The sequence below is a fragment of the Rattus rattus genome, chromosome 2, assembly GCF_011064425.1.
Source record: "Rattus rattus isolate New Zealand chromosome 2, Rrattus_CSIRO_v1, whole genome shotgun sequence".
In the NCBI taxonomy this organism is placed as follows: Eukaryota; Metazoa; Chordata; class Mammalia; order Rodentia; family Muridae; genus Rattus; species Rattus rattus.
Genome location: NC_046155.1, coordinates 86,911,538 through 86,932,328, shown reverse-complemented (window position 1 = coordinate 86,932,328; position 20,791 = coordinate 86,911,538). Strand labels below are relative to the sequence as shown.

At 41.7% G+C, this 20,791-nt stretch overlaps 1 protein-coding gene across 4 annotated transcripts; it reads right to left on the bottom strand.

Moving 5' to 3' along the window:
• Window positions 1-15,579: 15,579 nt before the first annotated feature.
• On the bottom strand, window positions 15,580-20,563 carry LOC116893934 (calcitonin). 4 transcript variants are annotated; one of them, XM_032895654.1, is made up of 5 exons: window positions 20,471-20,563; window positions 19,408-19,502; window positions 18,683-18,823; window positions 16,521-16,704; window positions 15,580-16,016 (listed from the first exon to the last, which is right to left on the bottom strand). In XM_032895654.1, exons 2-4 carry the CDS (start codon window positions 19,491-19,493, stop codon window positions 16,545-16,547), a joined length of 387 nt encoding a protein of 128 aa, XP_032751545.1. In that variant the 5' UTR covers window positions 19,494-19,502; window positions 20,471-20,563; the 3' UTR covers window positions 15,580-16,016; window positions 16,521-16,544. The 4 variants fall into 4 exon arrangements, with proteins under 4 accessions (XP_032751545.1, XP_032751544.1, XP_032751543.1 ...); XM_032895653.1 differs by having other exon boundaries at window positions 20,447-20,562; XM_032895652.1 differs by lacking the exons at window positions 15,580-16,016; window positions 16,521-16,704 and adding an exon at window positions 17,599-18,016 and having other exon boundaries at window positions 20,471-20,562.
• Between the last annotated feature and the right edge of the window lie 228 nt (window positions 20,564-20,791).

Below are 20,791 nucleotides of genomic sequence, written 5' to 3'. Positions count from 1 at the left end.
AGGGACAACCAGATGGTGAGAGGCAAGCACAGAAACCTAAACAACAAAAACCAAGGCTACTTGGCATTATCAGAGCCCAGTTCTCCCACCAAAGCAAATACTAGACATCCAAACACATTGGAGAAGCAAGATTTGGATTTAAAATCACATCTCATGGTGATGATAGAGGATTTTAAGAAGGACATGAATTAAAAGAAATACAAGACAACACAGGTAAACGAGTAGAAGCCCTTAAAGAGGAAACACAAAAATCCCTTAAAGAATTACAGGGAAACACAACCAAACAAGTGAAGGAATTAAACAAAACCATCCAGGATCTAAAAATGAAAATAGAAACAATAAAGAAATCACATAGAGAGACAACCCTGGAGATAGAAAACCTAGGAAAGAGATCAGGAGTCATAGATACAAGCATCACCAACAGAATATACGATACAGAAGAGAGAATCTAAGATGCAGAAGATACCACAGAAAACATTGACACAACCATCAAAGAAAATGTAAAACTCGAAAAGCTCCTAACCCAAAACATCCAGAAAACCCCGGACACAATGAGAAGATCAAACCTAAGGACCAGTAAATATCCTCAACAAAATTTTAGAAGAAAACTTCCCTAACCTAAAGAAAGAGATGCCCAAAAACATAAAAGAAGCTCACAGAATTCCGAATAGATTGGACCAGAAAAGAAATTCCGCCTGTCACATAATATCAAAACACCAAATACACAAAATAAAGAAAGAATATTAAAAGCAGTAAAGGAAAAAGTCAAGTAACATATAAAGGCAGACCTATAAGAACTACACCAGGCTTCTCACCAGAGACTATGAAAGTCAGAAGATCCTGGGCAGATGTCATACTGACACTAAGAGAACACAAATGCCAGCCCAGGCTGCTATATCCAGCAAAACTCTCAATTAACATAGATGGAGAAACCAAGATATTCCATGTCAAAACCAAATTTACACAATATCTTTTCACAAACCCAGCCCTACAAAGGATAATAGATGGAAAACCCCAACACAAGGAGGGAAACTACATCCTAGAAAAAGCAAGAAAGTAATCTTCTTGCAACAAACCCAAAAGAACAGAGAAACACAAATACAATTCCATCTCTAACAACAAAAATAACAGTAAAGAACAATCATTATTCCTTAAAACATTTAAATGTCAATGGACTTAATTCTCCAATAAAAAGACATAGACTGGATACGTACAGAGGAGCCAACATTTTGGTTCATACAGGAAACAGACCTCAGTGACAAAGACAGACATCACCTCAGAGTAAAAGGCTGGAAAATTTTCCAAGCAAATGGTCCCAAGAAACAAGCTGGAGTATCCATTTTAATATCAAATAAAATCAACTTTCAACCAAAAAATATCAAACAAAGGCAAGAAAGGACTTTTCATATTCATCAAAGGAAAAATCCACCAAGATGAACTCTCAGTCCTGATTATCTATGCTCCAAATGCAAGGGCACCTACATTCATAAAAGAAACTTTACTAAAGCTCAAAGCACACATTGAACCTCAAACAACAATAGTGGGAGACTTCAACAGCACACTCTCATCAATGGACAGATTATGAAAACAGAAACTAAGCAGAGACATAGAGAAACAAACAGAAATTTTGAATCAAAAGGATTTAACAGATATTTATAGCACATTACATCGTAAAACAAAAGAATATCCTTCTTCTCAGCACCTCATGTTTCCTTCTCCAAAACTGACCACACAATCAGTCACAAAACAGGCCTCAACCAATAGAAGGAGATTGAAATAGTTCCAGGCATCCTATGAGATCACCATGGAGTAAGGTGGGTCTTCAATAACAACAAAAAGAACAGAAAGCCCACATATACATGGAAGTTGAACAACTCTGTACTTAGTGATAACTTGGTAATGGAAGAAACAAAGACAGAAATTAAAGATTTTTTAGAATTTAATGAAAATGAAGGCAACAACATACCCATACAATGAAAGCAGTGCTAAGAGGAAAACTCATAACTCTGAGTGCCTTCAAAAAGAAACTGAAGAGAGCATACACTAGCAGCATGACAGCACACCTAAAAGCTCTAGAACAAGAAGAAGCAAATACACCCAAGAGGAGCAGAAGGCAGGAAATAATCAAACTCAGGGCTGAAATCAACCAAGTAGAAACAAAAAGAACTATACAAACAATCAATCAAACCAGGAGCTGGTTCTTTGAGAAAATCAACAAGATAAATAAACCTTAGCCAGACTAACGAGAGGCCACAGAGAGTTTCCAAATTAACGAAATCAGAAATGAAAAGGAAGACATAACAACAGCATCTGAGGAAATTAAAAAAATCATCAGATCCTACTACTAAAGCCTATATTTAACAAAACTGGAAAAACTGGAGGAAATGGACAATTTTCTAGACAGATACCAGGTACTAAAGTTAAATCAGGATCAGATAAACCATCTAAACATTCCCCCAACTCCTAAAGAAATAGAAGCAGTTATTAAAAGTCTCCTAACCCCCCCCCAAAAAAACCATGAGATGAATTTAGTGCAGAATTCTATCAGACCTTCATAGAAGACTTAACACCAATAGTGTCCAAACTATTCCACCAAATAGAAACAAAAGGAACACTACCCAACTCCTTCTACAAAGCCACAATTATGCTTATACCTAAACCACACAAAGACCCAACAAAGAAAGAGAACTTCAGACCAATTTCCCTTATGAACATCGACGCAAAAATACTCAATAAAATTCTTGCAAACTGAATCCAAGAACATATCAAAATGATCATCTATTGTGATTAATAGGCTTTATCCCAGGGATGCAGGCATAGTTCAATATAAGGAAATCCATCAACACGATCCACTATGTAAAGAAAAAAACCACATGATCATTTCATTAGATGCTGAGAAAGCATTTGACAAAATTCAACACCCCTTCATGATAAAAGTCTTGGAAAGAACAGGAATTCAAAGCCCATACCTAAACATAGTAGAAGCAATATATAGCAAATCATTAGCTATCATTAAACTAAATGGAGAGAAACTTGAAGCAATCCTACTAAAATCAGGGACTAGACAAGGCTGCCCACTCTCTCCCTACCTATTCAACATAGTACTCAAAGTCCTAGCCAGAGCAATCAGACAATGAAAGGAGGTCAAAGAGATACAAAGTGGAACAGAAGAAGTCAAAATATCACTATTTGCAGATGATATGATAGTATACTTAAGTGACCCCAAAAGTTCCACCAGAGAACTACTAAGTTTGATAAACAACTTTAGCAAAGTGGCTGGGTATAAAATTAACTCAAGAAAATGAGTAGCCTTCCTATTCAAAGGATAAACAGGCTGAGAAAGAAATTATAGAAATGACACCCTTCACAATAGTCCCAAATATCATAGGATACCTTGGTGTGACTTTAACCAAGCAAGTGAAAGATCTGTATGACAAGAACTTCATGTCTCTGAAGAAAGAAATTGGAGAAGATCTCAGAAATTGGAAAGACCTCCCATCCTCATAGGTTGGCAGGATTAATATACTAAAAATGGTCATTTTGCCAAAAATCAATCTACAGATTCAATGCAATCCCCATCAAAATTCCAACTCAATTCTTCATAGAGTCAGAAAGATAAATTTGCCAATTCACGTGGAATAACAAAAAAACCAGGATATGGAAAACTTTCCTCAACAATAAAAGAACTTCTGGGGGAATCACCATCCCTGACCTCAAGCAGTATTACAGAGAAATAGTGATAAAAACTGTATGGTATTGGTACAGAGACAGGCAGGTAGATCAGTGGAATAGAATTGAAGACCCAAAAATGAACTCACACACCTATGGTGATTTGATCTTTGACAAAGGAGCTAGAACCATCCAGTGGCAAAAAGAGAATTTTCAAGAAATGGTGTTGCTTAAACTGGAGGTCAGGATTTAGAAGAATGCAAATCAACCCATTCTTTTCACCCTGTACATAGCTTAAGCCCAAGTGGATCAAGGACCTCCACATCAAACCAGACACACTCAAACTAATAGAAGAAAAAGTGGGGAAGCATCTCGAACACATGGGCACTGGGGAAATTTTACTGAACAAAACACCAATGGCTTATGCTCTAAGATCCAGAATTGACAAATGGGACCTCATAAAACTGCAAAGTCTCTATAAGGCAAAGGACACTTTCATTAGGACAAAACAGCAACCTACAGATTGGGAAAAATCTTTACCAATCCTACATCCAATAGAGGGTTAATATCCAATATATACAAAATCTCAAGAAGTTAGACTTCAGAGAGCCAAATATCCTTATTAAAAATGAGGTACAGAGAAAGGGCGGCGCAGATCTTCCTGGTTGCTGCCGCCGCAGAGAGCTCGTGGGCAGCACCCCGCGAGCAAACTTGAGCCTCGGGACCACAGGTAAGACCCACTTTTCTGCTGCAAAAGACTTGCCTGGTGAACTCGGGACACACAGAGGCAGAATTCCTCTAGGACCGGGCACTTCCTGTGTTTACCAGGAGTCCCACACCGGCGGATCCTGGCCCGCAGCAGCTCTCTGCTCCCAGACCCCGTGGGAGAGAGACCTCACCGCCTGGTCAGGTGGGCACTCCGGAGGCTGCAGAGCGGAAGAGACCACCAACACTGCCCACCCCTGCCCACATCCCTGGCCCAAGAGGAAACTGTATAAGCCCTCTGGGTTCCCGTGGGGGAGGGCCCAGGAGCGGCAGGACCCCTGCCTGAGACACCACCGGAACCTGAAGGAAACAGACTGGATAAACAGTTCTCTGCACCCAAATCCCGTGGGAGGGAGAGCTAAACCTTCAGAGAGGCAGACATGCCTGGGAAACCAGAAGAGACTGCACTCCGCACACATTACTGATTCCAGAGGAAAACACCAAATGCCATTTGGAACCCTGGTGCACGGAAGCTCCCGGAAAGGGCGGCGCAGATCTTCCTGGCTGCTGCCGCCGCAGAGAGCTCGTGGGCAGCACCCCGCGAGCAAACTTGAGCCTTGGGACCACAGGTAAGACCCACTTTTCTGCTGCAAGTGACCTGCCTGGTGAACTCAAGACACAGGCCCACAGGAACAGCTGAAGACCTGTAGAGAGGAAAAACTACACGCCTGAAAGCAGAACACTCTGTCCCCATAACTGGCTAAAAGAAAAGAGGAAAACAGGTCTACAGCACTCCTGACACACAGGCTTATAGGACAGTCTAGCCACTGTCAGAAATAGCAGAACAAAGTAACACTAGAGATAATCTGATGGCGAGAGGCAAGCGCAGGAACCCAAGCAACAGAAACCAAGACTACACGGCACCATCGGAGCCCAATTCTCCCATCAAAACAAACATAGAATATCCAAACACACCAGAAAAGCAAGATCTAGTTTCAAAATCATATTTGATCATGATGCTGGAGGAATTCAAGAAAGACGTGAAGAACTCCCTTAGAGAACAAGTAGAAGCCTACAGAGAGGAATCACAAAAATGCCTGAAAGAATTCCAGGAAAACATAAATAAACAAGTAGAAGCCCATAGAGAGGAGACACAAAAATCCCTGAAAGAATTCCAGGAAAACACAATCAAACAGTTGAAGGAATTAAAAATGGAAATAGAAGCAATCAAGAAAGAACACATGGAAACAACCCTGGATATAGAAAACCAAAAGAAGAGACAAGGAGCTGTAGATACAAGCTTCACCAACAGAATACAAGAGATGGAAGAGAGAATCTCAGGAGCAGAAGATTCCATAGAAATCATTGACTCAACTGTCAAAGATAATGTAAAAAGCGGAAAAGCTACTGGTCCAAAACATACAGGAAATCCAGGACTCAATGAGAAGATCAAACCTAAGGATAATAGGTGTAGAAGAGAGTGAAGACTCCTAGCTCAAAGGACCAGTAAATATCTTCAACAAAATCATAGAAGAAAACTTCCCTAACCTAAAAAACGAGATACCCATAGGCATACAAGAAGCCTACAGAACTCCAAATAGATTGGACCAGAAAAGAAACACCTCCCGTCACATAATAGTCAAAACACCAAACGCACAAAATAAAGAAAGAATATTAAAAGCAATAAGGGAAAAAGGTCAAGTAACATATAAAGGCAGACCTATCAGAATCACACCAGACTTTTCGCCAGAAACTATGAAGGCCAGAAGATCCTGGACTGATGTCATACGGACCCTAAGAGAACACAAATGCCAGCCCAGGTTACTGTATCCTGCAAAACTTTCAATTAACATAGATGGAGAAACCAAGATATTCCATGACAAAACCAAATTTACACAATATCTTTCTACAAATCCAGCACTACAAAGGATAATAAATGGTAAAGCCCAACATAAGGAGGCAAGCTATACCCTAGAAGAAGCAAGAAACTAATCGACTTGGCAACAAAACAAAGAGAAGAAAAGTACACAAATATAACCTTACATCCAAATATGAATATAACAGGCAGCAATAATCACTATTCCTTAATATCTCTCAACATCAATGGCCTCAACTCCCCAATAAAAAGACATAGATTAACAAACTGGATACGCAACGAGGACCCTGCATTCTGCTGCCTACAGGAAACACACCTCAGTGACAAAGACAGACACTACCTCAGAGTGAAAGGCTGGAAAACAACTTTCCAAGCAAATGGTCGGAAGAAGCAAGCTGGAGTAGCCATTCTAATATCAAATAAAATCAATTTTCAACTAAAAGTCATCAAAAAGATAAGGAAGGACACTTCATATTCATCAAAGGAAAAATCCACCAAGATGAACTCTCAATCCTAAATATCTATGCCCCAAATACAAGGGCACCTACATAAAAAAAGAAACCTTACTAAAGCTCAAAACACACATTGCACCTCACACAATAATAGTAGGAGATTTCAACACCCCACTCTCATCAATGGACAGATCATGAAACAGAAATTAAACAGAGGCGTAGACAGACTAAGAAGTCATGAGCCAAATGGACTTAACAGATATTTATAGAACATTCTATCCTAAAGCAAAAGGATATACCTTCTTCTCAGCTCCTCATGGTACTTTCTCCAAAATTGACCATATAATTGGTCAAAAAATGGGCCTCAACAGGTACAGAAAGATAGAAATAATCCCATGCGTGCTATCAGACCACCACGGCCTAAAACTGGTCTTCAATAACAATAAGGGAAGAATGCCCACATATACTTGGAAATTGAACAATGCTCTACTCAATGATAACCTGGTCAAGGAAGAAATAAAGAAAGAAATTAAAAACTTTTTAGAATTTAATGAAAATGAAGGTACAACATACCCAAACTTATGGGACACGATGAAAGCTGTGCTAAGAGGAAAACTCATAGCGCTGAGTGCCTGCAGAAAGAAACAGGAAAGAGCATATGTCAGCAGCTTGACAGCACACCTAAAAGCTCTAGAACAAAAAGAAGCAAATACACCCAGGAGGAGTAGAAGGCAGGAAATAATCAAACTCAGAGCTGAAACCAACCAAGTAGAATCAAAAAGGACCATAGAAAGAATCAACAGCACCAAAAGTTGGTTCTTTGAGAAAATCAACAAGATAGATAAACCCTTAGCCAGACTAATGAGAGGACACAGAGAGTGTGTCCAAATTAACAAAATCAGAAATGAAAAGGGAGACATAACTACAGATTCAGAGGAAATTCAAAAAATCATCAGATCTTACTATAAAAGCCTATATTCAACAAAACTTGAAAATCTGCAGGAAATGGACAATTTCCTAGACAGATACCAGGTACCGAAGTTAAATCAGGAACAGATAAACCAGTTAAACAACCCCATAACTCCTAAGGAAATGGAAGCAGTCATTAAAGGTCTCCCAACCAAAAAGAGCCCAGGTCCAGACGGGTTTAGTGCAGAATTCTATCAGACCTTCATAGAAGACCTCATACCAATATTATCCAAACTATTCCACAAAATTGAAACAGATGGATCACTACCGAATTCCTTCTATGAAGCCACAATTACTCTTATACCTAAACCACACAAAGACCCAACAAAGAAAGAGAACTTCAGACCAATTTCCCTTATGAATATCGACGCAAAAATACTCAATAAAATTCTGGCAAACCGAATCCAAGAGCACATCAAAACAATCATCCACCATGATCAAGTAGGCTTCATCCCAGGCATGCAGGGATGGTTTAATATACGGAAAACCATCAACGTGATCCATTATATAAACAAACTGAAAGAACAAAACCACATGATCATTTAATTAGATGCTGAGAAAGCATTTGACAAAATTCAACACCCCTTCATGATAAAAGTCCTGGAAAGAATAGGAATTCAAGGCCCATACCTAAACATAGTAAAAGCCATATACAGCAAACCACTGGCTAACATTAAACTAAATGGAGAGAAAGTTGAAACAATCCCCCTAAAATCAGGGACTAGACAAGGCTGCCCACTCTCCCTACTTATTCAATATAGTTCTTGAAGTTCTAGCCAGAGCAATCAGACAACAAAAGGAGGTCAAGGGGATACAGATCGGAAAAGAAGAAGTCAAAATATCACTATTTGCAGATGATATGATAGTATATTTAAGTGATCCCAAAAGTTCCACCAGAGAACTACTAAAGCTGATAAACAACTTCAGCAAAGTGGCTGGGTATAAAATTAACTCAAATAAATCAGTAGCCTTCCTCTACACAAAAGAGAAACAAGCCAAGAAAGAAATTAGGGAAACGACACCCTTCATAATAGACCCAAATAATATAAAGTACCTCAGTGTGACTTTAACCAAGCAAGTAAAAGATCTGTACAATAAGAACTTCAAGACACTGAAGAAAGAAATTGAAGAAGACCTCAGAAGATGGAAAGATCTCCCATGCTCATGGATTGGCAGGATTAATATAGTAAAAAAATGGCCATTTTACCAAAAAGCGATCTACAGATTCAATGCAATCTCCCCATCAAAATACCAATCAATTCTTCAAAGAGTTAGACAGAACAATTTGCAAATTCATCTGGAATAACAAAAACCCAGGATAGCTAAAACTATCCTCAACAAAAAAAGGACTTCAGGGGAATCACTATCCCTGAACTCAAGCAGTATTACAGAGCAATAGTGATAAAAACTGCATGGTATTGGTACAGAGACAGACAGATAGACCAATGGTATAGAATTGAAGACCCAGAAATGAACCCACACACCTATGGGCACTTGATTTTTTTGACAAAGGAGCCAAAACCATCCAATGGAAAAAGATAGCATTTTCAGCAAATGGTGCTGGTTCAACTGGAGGTCAACATGTATAAGAATGCAGATCGATCCATGCTTATCACCCTGTACAAAGCTGAAGTCCAAGTGGATCAAGGACCTCCACATCAAACCAGACACACTCAAACTAATAGAAGAAAAACTAGGGAAGCATCTGGAACACATGGGCACTGGAAAAAATTTCCTGAACAAAACACCAATGGCTTACGCTCTGAGATCAAGAATTGACAAATGGGATCTCATAAAACTGCAAAGGTTTTGTAAGGCAAAGGACACTGTTGTTACGACAAAACAGCAACCAACAGATTGGGAAAATATCTTTCCCAATCCTACAACAGATAGAGGGCTTATATACAAAATAAAGAAAGCACTCAAGAAGTTAGAACACAGGAAGACAAATAACCCTATTAAAAAAATGCGATTCATAGCTAAACAAAGAAATCACAGCTGAGGGATGCCGAATGGCTGAGAAACACCTAAAGAAATGTTCAACATCTTTAGTCATAAGGGAAATGCAAATCAAAACAACCCTGAGATTCCAACTCACACCAGTCAGAATGGCTAATATAAAAACTCAGGTGACAGCAAATGCTGGCAAAGATGGGGAGAAAGAGGAACACTCCTCCATTGTTGATGGGGTTGCAGACTGGTACAACCATTCTGGAAATCAGTCTGGAGGTTCCTCAGAAAACTGGACATTGAACTGCCTGAGGATCCAGATATACCTCTCTTGGGCATATACCCAAATGATGACCCAACATATAAAAAAGACACGTGCTCCACTATGTTCATCTCAGCCTTATTTATAATAGCCAGAAGCTGGAAAGGACCCAGATGCCCTTCAACAGAGGAATGGATACAGAAAATGTGGTACATCTACACAATGGAATATTACTCAGCTATCAAAAAACAACAACTTTATGAAATTGTAGGCAAATGGTTGGAACTGGAAAATATCATCCTGAGTGAGCTAACCCAATCACAGGAAAAGACATACATGGTATGCACTCATTGATAAGTGGCTATTAGCCCAAATGCTTGAATTACCCTAGATGCCTAGAACAAATGAAACTCAAGATGGATGATCAAAATGTGAATGCTTCACTCCTTCTTTAAAAGGGGAACAAGAATACCCTTGGCAGGGAAGAGAGAGGCAAAGATTAAAACAGAGACTGAAGGAACATCCATTCAGAGCCTGCCCCACATGTGGCCCATACATATACAGCCACCCAATTAGACAAGATGGATGAAGCAAAGAAGTGCAGACCGACAGGAGCCGGATATAGATCGCTCCTGAGAGACACAGCCAGAATACAGCAAATACATAGGCGAATGCCAGCAGCAAACCACTGAACTGAGAATAGGACCCCCGTTGAAGGAATCAGAGAAAGAACTGGAAGAGCTTGAAGGGGCTAGAGACCCCATATGTACAACAATGCCAAGCAACCAGAGCTTCCAGGGACTAAGCCACTACCTAAAGACTATACATGGACTGACCCTGGACTCTGACCTCATAGGTAGCAATGAATATCCTAGTAAGAGCACCAGTGGAAGGGAAGCCCTGGGTCCTGCTAAGACTGAACCCCAGTGAACTAGATTGTTGCGGGGAGGGGGCAATGGGGGGAGGGTGGGGAGGGGAACACCCATAAGGAAGGGGAGGGGGGAGGGGGATGTTTACCCGGAAACCGGAAAAGGGAATAACACTTGAAATGTATATAAGAAATACTCAAGTTAATTAAAAAACAAAAAAAAAGAATACCCTAAAAAAAAAAATGAGGTACAGAGCTTAACAAAGAATTCTCATCTGAGGAATATGGAATGGCTGAGAAGACCTAAAGAAATGTTTAACATCCTTAGTCATCAGGGAAATGCAAATCAAAACATCCCTGAGATTCCACCTCACACCAGTCAGAATGGCTAAAATCAAAAACTCAGGTGACAATAGTTGCTGGCAAGGATGTGGAAAAAGAAGAATACTCTTCCATTGCTGGTGGGATTGCAGACTGGTACAACCATTCTGGAAATCAGTCTGGAGGTTCCTCGGAAAATTGGACATTGCACTACTTGAGGACCCAGCTATACCTCTCTTGGGCATATACCCAAGTGATGTTCCAACATACAACAAAGATACATGCTCCACTATGTTCATAATAGTATTAATTATAATTGCCAGAAGCTGGAAATATCCCAGATGCCCTTCAATAGAGGAATGGATACAGAAAATGTGGTACATTTACGCAATGGAGTTCTATTCAGTCATCAAAAACAATGAGTTCATGAATTCATAGGCAAATGGATGGAGCTAAAAAATATCATCCTGAGTGAGGTAACCCAATCACAAAAAGCCCACACATGATATGTACTCACTGATAAGTGGATATTAGCCCAAAAGCTCGGATTATCTAAGATACAATCCACAGACCACATGAAGCTCAAGAAGAAGGTGACGAAAGTGAGGATGCTTCAGTCCCTCTTAAAAGGGGGAACAAAAATATTCAGAGGAGGAGAGACAACTTTATCAAAACACCGTACCAAAATGTAGATTAGAAAGATTGGATGTATAATTTTTAAAAATTATTTTATATCATAAAATGTTCTACCTAATAACTCTCAAGTTAAACTGGAAATCAAAACAAAAGTTTTAATTTAAATTAGTCAATACCAAATGATCATGCTGTAAACATATATGCAAGCAACCTTACACTCAGCAGATTATACTTCAAATATAAGGGTATTTATGTGTACATACATGCATGTACAACAGGGAATGGAAAAAGAGGCCATGGATTTGAAAAAGAGTGGATGAGTATATGAGAGGCTTCAGAGGGATGAAAGAGAAGCGAGAGAAGTTGTAATTATATCATAAACCAAAACTAGAAAGCAAAGTTAATACATCTCAAGATGTACTATATTGTAAAAAGTGAACTCAGGGATAAAAACTAAATATTTTATAATTAATTAATTAATTATCAAAGGCCTGCAATGTTTTAGGAACTTATAATTTTTTTTCCGGAGCCAAGAACCGAATCCAGGGCCTTGTGATTGCTAGGCAAGCGCTCTACCACTGAGCTAAATCCCCAACCTGGAAATTATAATTTTAAGGGAAATAGTTATAAATATAAATGGCTTTCCTTTTCAGCTATATGCTAGTAGAAGAACACAGAAAAGAAATAATACATGTATTTATTTTAGAAAGTGATATATTCTGTAAATAAAGATCAATCTTGATATAGTAGCTAGCACATGAGCAGAGGTGGCCAGTTATTTTTTATATGCTGAAGGCATCTCTGGTAGGTTAGTGTTTCGGTAGTCTTGAAGGAAGAGAGGATATCTGCTGTCAGTCCTGTCACACTGAGCAGTCTGCCTCAGGCAGAAGGGGTGGAATACAGATTTCTAAGAAGTTCCCAAGGAAATGGAAGTGGATTAGGCTCTGGCACAGAGAAGGGTCAAGAGAATGGTTTGGAGTCAGATTGTGTGCCACCCATAAAGCCACTGTGAGTAGAACGAGGGAGTTTTAGAAGGCTTTGCACAGAGGATATACAAGCATTAACTTATTAGCGAAAAGGTTTACTCCAACGTAATGGACTTTCTGTATTCATCTGCTCATGCTGTTGTAAAGAATACCACATGCTGAGTGGCATAAGCAATAGACTCTAGTGTCACATCTGTCCAAAAGCACAGAATCCAGGTTAGAACCCACTAAGGCTTCTTTTCCTGGACCTCTCTGTCCACAGCTGGACCCTTCTCTGTGTGTAAGGAGAGTGACAGAGAGCATTCCCCTTTCTAAAAGGATAGCAGTCTCATCAAATTGGGACCATACTCTTGTTACCCCATTTTACCTTAATTAGATTATAAAAGACCCTACTTTTGATGTAGTCACTTTGTTGGGTTAAGGTATCCACATATAAACTTGAGAACGACACAGTTTAATCTCCCAAATCTTATGAAGCACTTTCCTGTTGTCACAATAACACAAGAATTAGGTCAAGGTCAGGGGATTGTGAGCATTTCTTTTTCCTGCTTGTGGGTGTGTGGGCAGTTGCTGGAGGTGAACTCAAGTAGTGTTGGCTGGGATTGAATCTAGGCTGAAGGTTAGAATTAGCTCCATATTTCATTTTGAATAATATGGCAAAGGGTAATTTTGTAAAGTGTGAGGTTGGGTGTGTTCTTTTCACGACAACAAAGAAACTCAAGAGCACAAAATTCAACTACGCAAACACATTTTAGACTTGTGTTTGCCTTTAGGCTACAATATACTTTTAGCTAAGACAAGTCACATGGTCAAGCCTAGAGTCCTTTAAGGGCAGAGGAGTCAACATCACCTATCCCCGAGGCCATGGCAGGATGAGAGTACATAAGATTTCTGCAGCATGGTGAAGGGAGCGTCTATCCACTTAGCCACAGCATATACAGTGCATCCCCGACTATTTATTGGTATTAGACGACCTCTCTTCCCTGTGATGGTCTATGTAGCCTGGGAGAGTAAACAGTGATGCTGCCTCCACGCTGAAAGGAACTGTTTCTATGGTGTGGTGTCACCTGCTGGGCTGCTGGTATCTATTGATTCTTAGGTTTCCGAGCCACTGAACCTGATTCTGTTTGAGGGTTATTCCTTCACTCAGACTCCCAAGCCATCTTGAAAATATTCATAGGATTTTGGTGTGAATTCAGTGTAAGTATGAAGTAACCCTAAGTACAAGGTGAAAACATTTTTGTTTTCCTGACTTTTAACTCTTTTACCTAATCATTGGTATCACACCTAATGTGCTCCTTGCCTTTCTGCTGATGATAAGTAATCAAATGGATACGAAGGATGCCGTTGAATTGCGTACAAAATTAAGTAGTGTACAATGACCACTGAAGATTCTAGCCAATTGAAGGATTATTATCCAATAAATAACTGAGGATATCTTGGGCAATTAAGACTGAGGAAAACCAGACCAGAAGAGAGCTGAGACTTGACCACAAGCATAAATGGCAAGATTTAACTCCATTACTCACTTACCAATTCAATAAGTACTTGTTGAGTGCTGCCTTGCTCCAGGCACACTCCTCTGTATCTTGCATAAGAACAGTTAATAAAATGGACACATGGCTATTGATGTGTGCTTTGTTTATGGTGGCGGGCACAAACAAGAAACAAAGTAAGAAAAACTATGGTATGGTAAAAGATAAAGTGGTAAGGAGAACACCAATAAAACAGAGACGTGCTAAGGGGAGAGATGTGGAGTTTCAGAAAGATGACCTAAGTAACATTTGAGTGAAGTTAGGAAGAGGGCCATGGAGAAAGTGTTCTGCACAGTGACACTAGCCTGTGTGAACTAACAGTGGTGAGGGCTGTGGCACGGCAGTTAAACAATAATTAAACCAGTGAGTTGGAGGGTAAGAGGTGCAGCTAGGCAGGTGATGGGGCTGGATGTGAAGAGAAGTTTGAACTTTTATGTTTACTGCAACGTCTCGTTTTTCTGGAGCGATGAGTCATTGAGGCATTTTAAACCTCAGAGAGCCTGTTGTTTACATTGTTCACAGTGACAGCTAGGGTCCTAGGTTGAATAGACTGGAGGAAGGAAGAAACATAATTCTAAATGTGCCTAAGAGAATAGTCAGGGATAGAAGAGGCCGAGGTTTCCATGTAACTAACTCTGACTACCTGCCTTGTTTACCACTGAGACTGACTACCTACTCATTTTGGGTCCCAATTAGTGACTCGCCACTGGTGGGTCTCAGCAGATACCAGGGATATTGTTACTGGAAACATGCAACAAAGCATCAGAAATGATGACATTCCAGCCTCCTGTGGGTAGCAAGTCTGCTTCTGCAGTGCTCATCACCTCAGGCTCCCCTAAGTGGAATGTATGCTCCATGCAGCAGGAATTTTTGTTCCTGCTTATTGTTCAAAATTCCCAGTGCCTAGAATCTTGACGAAGATTCTTTTATGTGTCTCACATAATAAAAAGGGTCCGGATGGCACTGATGACCATTCTAGATTGGCTAGCATTTGTTTTCCATTTAAACCACAAGTTATCATTTCTAAAGGTCTTTGTAGACCAAGAGGTACAAGAAAGGGACTTTTATGGGAAGAAAGAGCAAGGGTGCGTAAAGGCAAATCCGAGAAATGAAGAGTCACAGGTAATCTCTGTGGTTGGCAACCAGATCAGTCTCTGGAAATAAATATGCATTGTCCTCTGTGACATACACAGCATTCTAATAAGTGGACGAGGTTAACCAGAGACTCAGCTTCTAAGACAGCAAGAATCACATAAGCACAATGCCTTTGCTTCAACAAAGTGCTCACAGACCCCCCAAATCTCAAAGCTCTCTTGTAAAACACAGTATAAGTAACAGCAAAGACTCCACTTGAGGATATCGAAAATACATATTTTTTAATTTTGATTAAGTTCACAAGTGACAACATTGACAGTTCTTTAAGCATATGGTTCCATTGAGTCACAACATTACCATGTGTCCCCAGAAGACCCAGAGGCAGTGGTTTCATATCCGCTTGAGGTTTAGCAGAGTTATCAACATCCACACGGTGGTTTATGGGGACTAGATTTGCTACCAGATAAGCCAGAACCATGCTGTCATGTTTACTGGATATAGAATCACATACAACACGATGCACAATAGCCAACTATGGTGAGCTTATTCTGCACTTAGCTTTAGTTCCTGTCATAGGGAGAAGGGTTTCCAGTACCAAGAAGGATGCAAATATATGTGTCTTCCATCAGCCTTTCTGACACATGACTTTAATTATACATGAAAAGAATTAGAGTTTATCTTTATTGTGTAACCTAGGAGGAAAAAAAGAATAGAGTTTAGATATTGTCAATCTCTTGACATTATTTCATTTAGCTTCCTGTTAATACTAGGAGGTAGGTTCTGTTGATGTTCCTAGTTTATAAAGGGGGAAAACTGAGACTCAGTGAGAGTTAAAGTAACCATCAATGGTTATATACCCAGTAGAGAACCAATACAGTTCTTAAACCTATGGCTTCTCTTACATTGTAGTATATACTAAAAGGATATAATGCCCTTGGCTCTCAATCCATATGGTAGAATATTTGCAATTACAGTGATGAATAAATACATGAGTTCTGCATCTCCTGGTCTTAGAGCAAAGCATCACAGGAGAGAACAGAAAGGCAGGGCAGGCAGGCAGGGAGAAGGAAAGGGAGAGGGAGTAAAGAAGCTATAAAATGGCATCTGAACCATGGGCCCAGTGAGCTTCAGAGTATGGCTTATATCCCTGAGACATATGGGCATCCATTTTCCTACCAGTTGTACAAGGAAGTCACCTTCTTTCTGGGGCTATTATCTGTTCAAGCCTGAAGGTCCCTGCGGCGACGGCCGAAGGCTTCAGAGCCCACATTGGTGGGCACAAAGTTGTCCTTCACCACACCTCCCGACCTGCTCAGCAAGCCTGCCAGCCGATGGGTCACACAGGTGGCGGTGTTGCAGGATCTCTTCTGGGCAGTGACACTGATATTCAGGATGCAGTGGAGGGAGGGGAGAGAGAAGGGAGAGAGAAGGGAGAGAGATGAGAGAGAGAGAGAGAGAGAGAGAGAGAGAGAGAGAGAGATGAGAGAGAGAGAGATGAGAGAGAGAGAGAGAGAGAGAGATGAGAGAGAGAGAGAGATGAGAGAGAGAGAGAGAGGAAGAAGAAGAAGAGGAGGAGGAGGAGGAGGGAGGAAGGGAGGGAGAGAAGGAGGGAGGGAGGGGGAGAGAGAGAGAGTGTCACTGAGGCTGGGGAGGTGTCTGCCCCATGGGATTAACATGGGAATATTGCTGCTCTCAGAAGCACCAATTAGCTTTAAGTGTTTCTCCCAAACATGGTTATCAGAACAGACAATCACAAGGCCATTAGGGGAAATGCTGTGATCACTTCCCTTAGACATCCCAGAGGCATTCAAAAACCCAGATGGGGTTTGGGTAGACTGGCCACGGAACATAGGGCTATTACAGCCAACTGTGCCCATATAAGTACAAATAAGCAAGGATTTATAAGCTAGAGTGAATTTTGATGCCACCTCTGAGCCCGTTCACAAGGACTCATGTCCCAGTTAGACCCAAGTGGCCTTCCTTGGCAAAGTGAAACCACCCGGTCTTACCTGAAGGAAGGAAGGGTTTGGAGCATCCAGTCCCAGCAGTGTTTACCTGTTCCTTGTCGCCTCTCTTCTTACTGCTTGAGCTGAGTCATGGGCATCACTCACCAAATTATGACTGCTTAACCTCCGGGGCTAAGACTACTTCTAACCAGATCTTGAACTCTATGAAGCCTGAGATGGGCTAACATCAATGACCACTACATGGTTCAAGTCCTTTTTTAGAAAAATAGCTTTTGTTCCCAAACAACCAACACTTTCGGAAGCAAGACTAGACTGAGAAGCTCTACTAGGAATCCAGATGACTGCCCTGGCTCTCTGCCATCTTCCTGGGTGATTCTCTTTTGGCCTGTAGGCCCTTTCTCCTCACCCATTGGAGATTCCAGATACCATCCTTTGCCTCATGAAAGTAACCCGTAATAGCCCAGAGAGCAGCCAGAGAGGAACTACATGCATCAAGTTATAGGAAGAAAGCAAGATGGAAACTGGAAAGGAGAGGAGGGACCTAGTTGCCAAAATAGGGGTGGTGGTTTGTCTCCAAGTCCTTGGCCATATCCCTTTTCTTGCCAGGTGCTCCAACCCCAATTGAAGTTTGGGGGAAGGTGTGAAACTTGTTGAGGTCTTGTGTGTACGTGCCCAGCATGCAGGTACTCAGATTCCCACACCGCTTAGATCTGGGGCTGTCCAAGCTGCAGGGAAAAGACATGCGAGGCAGTGCCATGCACCAGGGCTGGTTAAACCAGTCACAGAACTAGAAGTTGGGAGGGGGGGGTGGTAGGAGGTTGGTTCACACATACAGTATTGGGAAAGCCTGGAGTGTGGTGGGCCAGAGAAGTGTGGGGGAAGGGCAGAGGAAAAGGGTGACTTTTTCTGGCACTCCTTGTGCTCTTCAATCTTTCGTGCTTGGAAGGGTGTTTCCCTGGGTGGATGTAGGTTAACACATGCTTTCCCTTGGGCAGTGCAGGAGCCAGGCCAGCGTTGGTTTGTTTCTAAGCTGGGGCACACAGGCAGGCAGGGATAGGGAAGGGTGCTCTCCTTTGCCCTATGACCACAATGACATCTCTGCAGACTTTAAGTTTTACCAGTCTTAACTCATACTACGTCAGGAACTCTCCCCGATGTTAGCAGACTAATTTCTATAGTTATTCCAAACCTTCCCTTAAGGGCTTTCAGAAATATATCTTTCAAGTGTGATTTAATCGAAGTCTTACCAGATGACTTCTGTCTTCTTTGGAGCCTGAGAATAGCTGAACCCCGTGTCCAGCTAAGCAGCAACCAGGTGACCAGCGTGTTCTCTCCTACCTTCTGGATTCTGCTTTCCTGTGGATGTTCTAGGCACGGGTAAGGGGCCTTACCTAGAGCCCTCAGCCTCCTGTTCCTCCTCCTGCTCCAGCTCCCTGACTTTCATCTGCATATAGTTCTGCACCAGTGCAGCCAGTAGGCGAGCTTCTTCTTCACTGAGAGTGGCCATGCCTGGGCTGCTTTCCAAGGTTGACCTGTGGAAAGGAAGCAAGTCTAGCACCAACTCTGATTCCCTGCCTGCCACTGACACTAGAGGCTTGAGCCAATGTCCTCCTCAGCTTAGGAATTTTACAAGTTAAGTGGTAAGTGCAGCTATAATTAAAGTGACAAAGTAATTAGTGTTGAATATGAATGGGGGCCCATTTTAATAGATACGGTTTCTAAGTAGACCAGAATAGATCAACAGGTTATAAATTAGAGTCAGTAATATTTATTGGCAAGTTAGCAGATTAGCGTAAAATTCATGTCTCATAAGGGGTTAATTGAACAAAAAGGTTTAACTGTTGATACTAAATATGTGGGGAAAGTAATCAAAGCATTTTGTTAGTGAAAGAGCTACTTGAAATTTAGGATGTGGAGTACTGTATATCCTGTCTGTTTGAAAATTGTATATTTTCATCTTTATATCAAAAAGGTTTGTAGCGAACTTTCGTGTTTGTCTATGTACACATATATATTTTCTGCAAGAGAGTTGGTTTTTAAACATTCGGTACTCTGTAGTTAACACATAGGTCGTTGTCCAGTCCCAGGACAGTAGGACTCCTGTCTTTACACGTACCTCAAAGGAACTGCCTGGAGGCCGCATGCCTGGTACAGGAGCAAGATGCTGACAACCAGGAAAGGGGAGAACTTCAGAAAGCCCATGATGCCTCCCTGCAAGACAAGAATATGGATTGATTGATTGATTGATTGATTGATTAATTTGTACGAGTTCAAAGTTCTATAAGCCCACGGACTTGGCTTTCTGTGTGCTTCTGCCTTTGACTCCCTGACAGTTTGGCTTCATACCGATAACTACATTTCTCATCACCTTTGCTCCCTCATTGACAAAGAAGACTGTAAGGTCCAGTGGGCATGTAGCCTATGTGGTTTGGAAAGAACTTTAGCCCTACAGACAGAGGAAGGTGATGGCAGTGATGTGGTGGTGTGTAAATTGTTGATCAGTCTCAAGGATTCTATGAGTCCTAGGGGTCTCCTGTCTCTACGTCTATCTCCAGGGAAGTATAGAGTTGTCTTCCCTTCATGAGACTTTTGCAGACACCTAAGAATGTGAGAAAGGAAGGCTATGAGGAGGGAATATTTCTGCCTTGAAATCTGTGAGAAGCTGAAGGCTGCACTGCTCAGCTGCTCCACCCCCTGGCAACTCAGTTGCCTGCAAGAACCAGTCTAAAGTTCACGCCGAAACATTCCTCTGAAATCCCGGGGTCCCGAATCCGGGCTTGCAATTGTGGCTGCTGGTTCTTGTTCGCTACGTTTTGGCGCTTGGCTCGGACTCTGGACCAATTTCCCAAGAACCAAGAATGCTGAAAGCGCCATCTAAAGAGAGCTACGCCCGACTCCATGCGTGATGCCTAAGAGCTCAGAGTCCCAGGATAGGCGGGTCAGGTGTGCGGAGAGAAAGGTGAGAGTGGAGCCCGAGCTCCTGCGAAGCTGGAGGAAGCCTCTGCGGACCCGTTCTGTCGGGATCTATCTGGATCGGGATCTGGCACGAACCATGGCTAGGACTAACGGAGACTGGCAGGGAAGACAAACTAAAGACTAAAGGCGAGAGCCAGGAGAGAGAAGAAGGAGAGGAAGAGAGAAGTAGAACGACACACCTGAGCAGGAACCTCAGGGCTCACCTGGTGAGCGATGACTTGGAGCTGAGACTGCGGGGTCCTGATGGAGCCAGGCGGTGGTTGCGAGGCGGTGACTCTTGATCTGGGCAGTGGCTCCTGTGCTTCCAAGCGCCTGCAGCTGCTCTTATTCCCGCCGCGGTGAGTTGGGAGGGGTCCCGGGGCGCCAGGCAGCCAATAGGTGGAAGGGCCCCGTGCCCCAGACAGATTGCGTCACCTCGGTGCTTCCAGAACTCCGAGCATCTAGCAAGATGACACCATTTGAATTTAAATTGAGGTCATTGATGGAAGTGGGAGGATGGTGGGGAGCAGTGAGAACCACCCTTA

Bases quoted from the DNA above. Each gene is read 5' to 3' on its own strand.
- LOC116893934 (XM_032895652.1), bottom strand. From the start codon at position 19,493: ATGGGCTTTCTGAAGTTCTCCCCTTTCCTGGTTGTCAGCATCTTGCTC. The intron at 18,824-19,407 runs GTACGTGTAAAG...TCCTTTCCACAG, and splicing joins CTCCAGGCAGTTCCTTTGAG to GTCAACCTTGGAAAGCAGCC. The intron at 18,017-18,682 runs GTAAGGCCCCTT...TTTTCCCTGCAG, and splicing joins CAGGAGGCTGAGGGCTCTAG to CTTGGACAGCCCCAGATCTA.